Source organism: Haliotis rufescens, unplaced genomic scaffold (assembly GCF_023055435.1).
Source record: "Haliotis rufescens isolate VD_foot unplaced genomic scaffold, xgHalRufe1.0.p SCAF_58, whole genome shotgun sequence".
NCBI classification, from domain to species: Eukaryota; Metazoa; Mollusca; class Gastropoda; order Lepetellida; family Haliotidae; genus Haliotis; species Haliotis rufescens.
Genome location: NW_025964312.1, coordinates 1112940 through 1123887, shown reverse-complemented (window position 1 = coordinate 1123887; position 10948 = coordinate 1112940). Strand labels below are relative to the sequence as shown.

At 38.6% G+C, this 10948-nt stretch overlaps 1 protein-coding gene across 1 annotated transcript; it reads right to left on the bottom strand.

Annotated features, from left to right (window-relative positions):
- Positions 1 to 620: 620 nt before the first annotated feature.
- On the bottom strand, positions 621 to 1523 carry LOC125374506 (the record flags this gene model as incomplete). The annotated part of the gene is made up of 3 exons (XM_048385404.1): positions 1209 to 1523; positions 837 to 897; positions 621 to 664 (listed from the first exon to the last, which is right to left on the bottom strand). Coding segments are annotated over exons 1-3 (420 nt in total), but the record flags the coding sequence as incomplete, so codon positions are not given.
- Between the last annotated feature and the right edge of the window lie 9425 nt (positions 1524 to 10948).

Genomic DNA, 10948 nt, shown 5'->3' with positions numbered 1-10948 from the left:
ACACCGCTTTTAGCAATATTCCAGCAATATCACGGTGGGGGACACCAGAAATGGGCTTCACACATTGTACCCATGTCGGGAATCGAACCCGGGTCTTCGGCGTGACGAGCGAACGCTTTAACCACTGGGCTACCCGACCGCCCCCTTTTTTGCAAGTGACTGTGTCTGTGAAAGAAAGACAAATGAAGCAGTTCATCATCAGAAGTAACTCAATTGGTGTGGATAACATTTGTATCTCCCACCAAAATAAATAAAGCAATTTGAAGCTGTCACATGTACACAAGTTTTATGACCTGTCCATGTCAGTATTTAGCATATCATCAAACAAATGGGTTTGTTTTAAATTTGTTTGATCTATATATATCTTTCAGAAAATCAATGTTACCATGAATATCTGAGTTGAGTATCTGTTTTGATAGGACCAAATAACTAAAACATCAACTAGTCTAATAATAATTTTTTTTTATGTTTGCAATAGTTATTATAATGCTTTATCTCAACTTATTTAATACATAAGGTCACAAACATTCGAAAAATTTATATTTGTGTATTATTTTTAATTAATGCCTACCATTAAAGTCACAGGTTAATGAAGATGTAGCCATTGCTGCTGTGCTCATATCAAGATCAGCCTCCAAAGCATAGTCCAGAAAAGACCCATCAACTTGAAATATAAATGGTTCAACACATGAATGATGACTTATGTAAATCTGGGAGCATATCAATGAGTTGACTATGCCATGAAGATAATGAAAAAAACCATTTAAATGGTTTGTGAACCACAGTCACTATTCTTAAATCAGTACTGTCAAGAGGAATGGCGTGGAAATATTTACCTCCCGAATCAAATCCTCCAGCAATTCCTTCAATCTGGCAAGGAGGAATCAAACTCACAATCTATAATTAAAGAAATGAAGAACACAGTTACTTCATGAAATATGAGACAAGTAAATAACTAAATGGTATCAGTATTTTGCATAAATATTTCCCCTATGCCAGTAGAAATAAAGTCAATTTAAGCTTTTTATAAGTCTCTTATATTATTATATATAACACAAATAACTAAGACAGGTAACATTTGTTTTTCTAGGTATCATATCACAATTTCTGGCCCAATCCATATGTTCATGCATAATCCATAGGTCATGCATTTGGGCAATTAGACTATTACATATAATCTGACATATTCTTCCTGTTGTGTTTCATACCTTCTGTTCAACAGTAGTGAGTTGTGTAGGAGGGCCACCTCCACCAGTTCTCACACTCTCCTTCCTCCTTGTCACCTCCTTCTTCTTGGCTGCAGCCCTGAGGTCCTGCCATTTCTTTTTCAGCTGAGGCACAGTCCTTACCTCCGTGTTATTGGCGTTGATCCTGTAAACAAAAATTATTTCAAAATTATAATATGTTTTGCTCGATGTCACCCATGTTTGACAATTGCCTTGTTGTTGTCTACCATTAAATATGAAGATGTTTAAAAAAAAGTGATTCTGGCGTTTTTTGTTCCTAATCACTGAGCCGGACATTAAGGAAATTTACGTTTAGTCTATATGCAATTTGTTTTATAATGTGAGAATAGTGATACTTCCGCGACCTCTTATATGTGGGCATACATGTATATGCACTTATGCATATTTCAGATCTGTATCCCGAGCAATAACAATAATTCCCACCTTTTCAAATTTTGCACTATCAAAGAAATATAGGCCTCTTGCAAGTTCAAGTAGATCTACAGTCACCTTTAATCGCTATTTGTTTACTTCCGCATAACAACAAGCGCGATAACTCTAAATGGCATAGGTCTATCACTTCCAAATAAAACACATCCTTCATATGACAGATGTGAGTTCAATGCCGTGAAATGCACTCACTTTGTCAGAATATCCTCCCATGTCTTCTTCTTCGGATTGTTTGTGATGCAAGAAGAAAAAGATGAAAACAACACATCTGAATTGCTGCCAACTTCTTCTGTAAGAAGTTCCACTTCTGTGGCCGAAAAGTTTCTCTTCCTCGATTTCTTGTCGCAAATGTCCTCCATTTTATTGCGCTTCGTCGTCTGCTCAGAGCACCTGCCACGGTAGACAACTCTAGTGCGGATTTTCCTACCTCACAAGGGGAAAGAGCTCCAATCGTATTTTTTACGTGCGTGTAAGTTGGCCGAGGTTACGCCAGTTTTAGTGTAGCTTTGTGAAACAGTCTTAGACTATGGCGTAAACATTGCGCAAATATGGCGTAAAATCTACGAGCGTGTAAATTTACGACAGCTTTGTGAAACGGTACCCTGATCTTTTATTCATCATAAAACTTTAATTATTTAATGATTTTGTTGCATAAGTATATAACTTAATAAAAAAAAAATAATTCTGGCTTGAAAGTTGTCAGGATTACAGCATGTATAGGCTTATTGTAGTTTGCAAAATGCAATGTTTGATGGCAGACATGTGAAGGACATTACCAAATGTTTAACGCATCAGTGCCACAATTCATGTCCGATGCAGCTCTTTTTTTACCTGTATTCATGTGAACGTTTGACTTGATTTGCATGTGTTTGTGAAGGGTGCCACAAGTGAGGCAGGATACGGAACACCTTTTCGCGACGAACACCTGGTATCATCACTAATTGATAGTAATTCATAAACACATGTTGATAATATAGTCGCAATCGTCTAAAACAGACTGTGGTTTTAACAGATATTTCTTATGATTATGGAATTAGTGTTATCGCTTTTTCCCCTAACATCCATGTCGATTTGTCCTTTTGAAATCAGTAGGTTTTGCTTCAACTTCTTATTTAGCTTACGTTCAACTTTAATGTATGTGTACCTTCTTCTGTTATATATTGGACCGCCTCCGTGGTTTAGTGGTAGAGTGTTCTCCTGGAGAGCAGAAAGCCCGGGGTTCGATTCCCGGCCGCGTCATACGAAAAGACGTGAACAGATGGTACTTGATGTTACCCTGTCCACTCGGCAATAATGGGCTAAAACAAGGAGTCAGTATACTGTGACTGAGTGGGGAATATACTCGCTCACTCCCTTCGTCCCTATCGCGTTACATTCTCATAATATACTTACATCATATCATATACGTATAATAGACACATTTCATTCGTTGTGGAGCATTACATGTGAGTCTAATACATTGATATTCTTTGTATTTATTCCGATATCAGCTGTTACGTGGGTTTGCAAACATTTCTTCTTGCAACGAACTAATTGTGAAAATTCGTATGACAGAGGCCGAGGATCAGGTCTGGCATCTATTGAAACCTTAGTTTGGGTTCCATCAGCCAAAACGAGAACGAAGAGAAAGAACACCCAGGCAATGACTGCACAATGGCCGCCTCCACTAGACGAACAAACATGGCGTACACGCCATGTATTTACTATAGAAAAACGCCAAAACGGGTGGTTAAAACATTTTCTTAGCATTTTCATGAATGCTCTTGCAATGTATATGTCACGAGAATACCGTCCATTTTTACTTTTAGTGAAGGAAAACATGACTTAAACTGTTTCGAGACTCGAACGTGGTCGTCACATCGGTGAAATGTAAACAATGACACACACCTTATTTTCAGAGCGTCATGTGCGTTAATAGTTCGTGTCAGCTCACTGTTATTATGAAATCGTAGACGATCTTTATTTCAGAAAATCTGATAACGCAAATGTCGCCGATTATGCCCCGCTTTCTCCCATTGTAAAGTGGGTGGTTTAGCGGAGTTATTGAACGCCCAGTATAATAACTAAAAAAAACAAACACTTTTTATCCGTAATAATGATATTAATTGACAGGGTCTGTCATTGGTTCTGACATTTGGACTCTGGATTTTATTCACATTAAAAAAGGCATTTATCTGGCATTAGTTTTATTTTTACACATTGAAATTAATCATAAATAGATATGATAATTTTGGAGAAAAAAATTGATTAATTTCAATCTATTGTTTTTTTTAACTATGTGTATGCTTATAAAAAAAATTGGGTCAATAAAGAATATGTTCATTATTTTTAATTAATTTGGTTCAGTGGCATACACATCCATGTGTATTCTCTTTTAATGTAACAGAAGTCATGGTGTGGCAATTAATCACCTGAAGACACTCAAACCTGAGGTTATAGTAAGCTTTATCATAAACCATTGGCAGGTTTTCTAGTTGATATGGAAATCCACTATGCCATGAAATTCTGCTAGATACCAATGCCATATTTGAGGTCCAGACACCCAAACAGTTTGTCCTGAAAGTGGCAATGGATTTGGTTAAGAAAACCATAGGAAACTATGTGTGAAACACACAGTTTCAAGGGCTGTAGTTTGGTAAAAAGCTAAGTAGTTATTACAATTTAAAAATGTTTCCATCTGCAGTCTATTGTCATAAACATGGTATCTTGGGTGGGGGAGTGGGGGTTGTCACCAAGTTATGATGATACATATTTTATATTATCAAAATTCAAATAATGCATTCTACGTAACGCACATACAAGTAGCAAATAACCATAACTTTCAAGCAAATTAAAAATAATTGTAATTTAAGATGTATCTACTGACCAATCTGCATTAACTGCAAAGAGTTTTCAACAATCAGACATCTGAGTAAATACCATGTTTTTTGTTTTCTACAAATTGAACAATCTAAAAACAATCAAAGCTGATGAACATGATGTCCGGAATGAAAACAAAAAGAAAAGTTAACATAATCAGTTTTGGAACTTTTTAGTATGTAAATTACAATGCAAAATGGTCAACAAGATCAGTATAAATTCTCCTGAATTCAAAGCAAAATCACTGATTGTATGTTGATCCAGCTGCAGGTATGGAAGCAGTACTGTTAAAGCATAAGAGTGTGAAGCAATGCATCATTTTATCCACTGGCTGAATAAATGATGACATCATATTACATGTATGTTATTTATTACTTCTGTCAGATCTACTTGTATATCATGTTCTGAATGATGTCAGTATATGCTTTGAAACTGGCTTTAAGCCCCCAAAACTATGGTACTCATAGTCAAGACATGTTCCATTCGTACCGGTAATCATTACCCCTAGTTAACCAGTTCACAAATAAATAGTGGAAAGTACACATGTCTCCAGCTCTCATCTTTAAATATTAAAATTTCTGTGCCCTTTTAATGTTATGAATTACCGTCATGATCATACTGGGTTTTTTCCTAAGCTTGAACAATAATGTAACTGAACTTCTTTTATTGAGCAGTGGGGGCACGGGTGCCCCAGTCCTCTAAGACGCCGCGACTCGCTGTGCAGAATTGCGTCCCTTGGGCATGCCAGAAACCTATGATTGTGTTTCTAGGTTTGTCAGCATCATACCCATGCTCGTTGGTTTCACCGAAGTGGTAAACGTCTGATACCTGCATCACTTCGGGCTTTCGTGATATAACTGGAATAATGTCAAAAGCGGCGTTAACCTTAACTCACTCACTCACCTATTGAGTAGTTTATTTGTAAAAAAAATCGGACACAGGTATTTCATCTCACCTGATGATTATCATGATATTGTGATAATCATAACTATTTTTCAATAATAATGATATGCACACTTCTTTATGTTATGTTTACTCGGATTCCCCAGTGGCCATATTGCATCATATAGAATACTCATGGATGTGTATGCTACTGTACCAAATTAATTTAAAAATATGAACATATTCTTTATTATTATCCTATTTAGCCCCGACATTCTTACAAGCACACACATAGTTCGGAAACATTAGGTTGAAATCCATCCAATATGTTCAAAAAATTATTAGAACTATTTATGATTAATTTCATTGTTTAATAAGAAAACAAATGCCAAATAAAGGGCGTTTCATGTGAATAAAATCCAGAGGCCAAATATCAGCACCAATGACATACCCTATCATTAAACACCATTATTTTTTATACTTGGCGTTCTATAATTCCGCTAAACGACCATTTCACAATGGGAGAAACGGGGCATAAACGGCGACATTTGCTTCATTACATTTGCTAAAATAAAGATGCTAACGGTGTTTCATTAACGTCGCCGTTTAATTCCATGTATTGCATTGTAATTCCATGTATTGAGCTGACACGTATTATTAATGCACATATTACTGTTAAGAATGGGATGTGTGTCATTGTTTACATTTCACTCATGTGAGGAACACTTTCGATTCTCGAAACAGCTGAAATAATGTTTTCCTTTACTCAAAGTAACAATGGACGTTATTTTCGTGACGTATACACTGCAAGAGCATTCATGAAAATGCAAAGAAAATATTTTAACCTCCCGTTCTAGCGTTTTTCTATAGTAAATACATGTCGTGTCCGACTTGTGAACAATCCCAATGATAACCCGTTCCGATTGATCAATGTACACAAGACTTATTTATTCGTGTATAATACCCACTCGTGTGTTATATGCACCTTTAATTATGGGCAATTAAATTCTGGAAAAATATGTTTGTCGTACATCAACACTTCAGGCTGTCAGCATAAACCACGAAATATATCTCTCATCTCTGTTTTGTTCACGAAAATAATATTCTTAAAAGAGCCGCAAATTTCTAATTTTGAGAGCACCCTTGGCGTTTATTACGTCGAATACGGTATACTCTCCAGGTACTAGAAATGGTGGTGAGGGGTCTGTTTGTGTTTTGGTAGGTACTTGCACACACTGTTTAAGTTGTAATATCGTTGATTTAGGATATGACACAACGGACAACTATTATCGTTGGTATGTCTGGAGGAAAGGCCGTTGGAGCTAAAGTTGTTGGGCAGCATAATGAACCAGAACACCAAAGTAACATTGTCCTATTAACTGAAGGACTGACATAAATATATATAAAAAAAACTTGAGTTAGCCGACCAAATCGTTGCTTTTGAATGGAAATAGTCTGGTGTACCCCTTGAAGTTTGTCATGACATATATGAAAATTTACGTGTACTTTCTAGTTCACAGACCCTTTTTATCCCCTGGATTTCTATGCGCTTCAACACACCAGTCGCAAACGCATAACACAGCAAAATTCGTCCTTTGTTTGCAAGCGTGTGGTAATCTCATTTTATGTCAGCTTTCAATTCTCCGGAGACTCATATAGCGAAAATATGCTGTACGTTTTCCAATGTACTTATTTCACACCGCCCCTTTATGCACAGTGAATAGCGAGTCGTGGCAAGACCAGCTATTTCTTTTGTTGTAAGATCTCTTTATAGCTGTAGATATATATATATAGATGGTTGGATTCAAGTAAGATATATGCCCAGTTGGTATCATTCTCATCTGTAAAGATGAAACAAGGTATATGCATCATTAATATGTGAACTTAAACAACTTTCTCGAATAATGTTCCTTATGGGCGTTTGTATATATGTGAATGAAGCCCTTCATATGGTTAGTGAGTGAGTTGGGGTAAGAACATCAAGTCAGTTTTATCACGCCGAGTTTTGTTTTGTTTTGTTTGTTTGTTGTTTAACGCCGCACTCAGCAATATTCAAGCTATATGACTGCGGTCTGTAAATAATCGAGTCTGTACCAGACAATCCAGTGATTAATATCATGTGCATCGATCCACACAATTGGGATCGATGACATGCATCAACCAAGTCATCGAGCCTGACCACCCGACCCCGTTAGCCGCCTTTTACGACAAGCAGAGTCACCTTTTAAGGCAAGTATGGGTTGCTGAAGACCTATTCTACCCCGGAATCTTCACGGGTCTCACGCCGTGTTATAGGGATGGGAAATTCAAACGCTCATGCACGTGCCATGCGATATGACGTCATTGATGGGGCCTATGGACGTGCAATGTGTTACTGCACGTACATCCTGTGCAGCTGTACACAGCATGTGCAACTCAAAATTCGCTGTCACTTTGGAAAGCATTATCTGTGGTCCTTCAAAAATTCAAAACTTCTCAGGCGCAGACACAAGCATATCACAAGCAAATCGTGCCAAGATTTACAGCTGCCACAGCGTTATGAAGCCATTGGAATGATCCAAGCGGGAATGAGGCAACAACAAGTGGCAACACATTTCCAATGCCATCGTAACACGATATCGGCATTGGTGAGGCGTTGTCAGAACACAAATGACGTTGCCGACCACCCACGTTCAGGACGTCCCCGAGTAACGACGCCAAGACAGGACAGATGAATTCGATTTACACATCTCCGACACAGGTTCCAAACGGCAGTAACGACGTCCCAGACAATTCCTGGACTGCGCCGTATCCATCCCAACACTGTCAGGAATCGTTTACTTTAGTACGGGATTCGACCACGATGCCCTGCCATATGTCCCATCCTGACACACCGTCATCGAGTCAACCGTCTAAGATGGTGTCGAAATCATGTTCGCAAACCTCGAATATGCTGGAGAAATGTTGTCTTTACAGATGAATCGAGGTTCAACATTTCCCACAGTGACGGGCGCCAACGTGTCTACCGGCGTTTGGGAGAACGTTATGCACGCAACTGTATTGTGGAGAGGAGAATCGTTTTGGAGGTGGCTCTGTGATGATTTGGGGTGGGATAACAGCACGGCACCGAACCCCTTTGGTGGTTGTTCAGGGCAATCTCACCGGTGTTGGCTACAGAGATCAGATTCTGAGGCCTGTGGTCATTCCGTTCCTGCAACGTCATGGCCCGGAATTGACATTTCAACAGGACAACGCTCGTCCCCCACACGGCTGGGGTCGCAATGGATTTCCTTCACCATAACAATGTCATGTTACTGCCATGGGCTGCAAATTCTCCAGATCCTCCCCAATAGAGCATGTGTGGGATGAAATGGAGCGCCGTCTGCGTCGTCTTCCACATCCTCCAGATAACGTCCTTGACTTGGCACAGGATTTGAGGAGGATATGGCAGGCCATTCCCCAGGCCTTCCATGCCCATTTGGTGGACTCTATGCGTTGCCGATGCACTGCTGTGATTCACGCACAGGGTGGTCATACCCGTTTTTGACTTTGTGACTTTATCGTTTGACCCACTACTCCATTTTGATCTTCTGACGTCATCGTAACAGATGTTGTTCAGGTCCCGTTGTTCTTGCTGTGTTATATTTCAATCCAGAATATATTTTCTCCGTGCACAGTTTCTTTATGTGGCTAGTATATATAAAGAAAACAAGGTCACATTTATATAAGTGAGATAAGTGAACAAGATTTTGGAGGTGGTGGTTCTTGCACACATTCACAGGTTATTATCCTCATTATTACGGCATATCGTCCACAGGTAATACACCTGTGTGTCCGGTGAAAGAATAACATTTATGTAGCCTCATATATTTTCAGTTAATGTGCACATTTCATGATCAACTGAAACTTTATAATTCAGGTGCATACGAAAACGATAGTTTATTTCACACGTTACAGTTCATCTTGACACGTAACAGTTAATATCCACATGTTACAGTCAATATCAACACGTTACACTTAATGTCCACACGTAACAGTTAATATCAAAACGTAACAGTTAAAATCCACACGTTACAGTTAATATCCTCACGTTGCAGTTAATATCCACACGTAACAGTTAATATCAAAACGTTTCAGTTAATATCCACACGTTACAGTTATATCAACACGTCAAGTCAATATCCAAACGTTACAGTTAATATCCACACGTAACAGTTAATATCCACACGTAACAGGTAATATTCACACATTACAGTTCACATCCACACGTCAAGTCAATATCCAAACGTTACAGTCAATATCAACTCGTTACAGTTAATATCCACACGTAACAGTTAATATCAAAACGTAACAGTTAATATCCACACGTTACAGTAAATATCCTCACGTTACAGTTAATATCAACACGTAACAGTTAATATCCACACGTATCAGTTAATATCAACACGTTACAGTTAATATCAACACGTCAAGTCAATATCCAAACGTTACAGTTAATATTCACACGTAACAGTTCATATTCACACGTAACAGTTAATATTCACACGTTACAGTTCACATTTACACGTTACAGTTAATATTCACACGTAACAGTTACACGTTACAGTTCATATTCACACGTTACAGTTCATATTCACACGTTACAGTTCATATTCACACTTTACAGTTAATATCCAAACGTAACAGTTCACATTCACGCGAAATAATTGTTTTGTCTGTTGTTTATAGCTGCACTCAGCAATATTCCATCTATATGACAGTGGTCTGTAAATAATCGACTCTGGACCAGTCAATCCAGTGATTGATATCATGAGAATCCATCAACGCAATTGTTTCGTTTGTTTGTTTAACGCCGCACTCAGCAATATTCCAGCTATATGATGGCGGTCTGTATATAATCGAGTCTGGACCAGACAATAAAGTAATTGACATCATGAGCATCGATCCACGTGCACAACATGAATCAACCAGCGAGTCTGACAACCCGATCCCGTTACCACGCAATTGGGATCGATGACATGCATCAACCAAGTCAGCGAGCCTGACCATCCGATCCTGTTAGTCGCCCCTTAAAACAAGCATAGTCGCCTTTTACGGCAATCATGGGTTACTGAAGACCTATTCTACCCCGGATCTGGCTTATGCGACTTTTACAAAAGTTCAAAATGATCACAAATAATGTAGTTAGTGCAGTGAACTAACAAGTTTGTAAAAAGTTCTCTTTTGGTTTGTTTGTCGTGTGACGCCGCACTCTGCAATATTCCAGCTATATTACGGCGGTCTGTAAAAAAATCGAGGCTGGACCCGACAATCCAGTGATTGACATCATGAACATCCATCCACGCAATTGGGATCGATGACATGCAGCAACCAAGGCAACGAGCCTGAGTTAGCTACTCGCAAAAGACTTTAATCTGGTATCAAGTACGCATGTTTGTTACCAAACTGACGCTAAGGGGACTGGATATGCGTCGTGGTATGTCAGGATTTCTGGGCACTAGAAATGGTGGTAAGAGGGATGCTTCTGTTCTTGCACGTTCTTAGTACTTTTA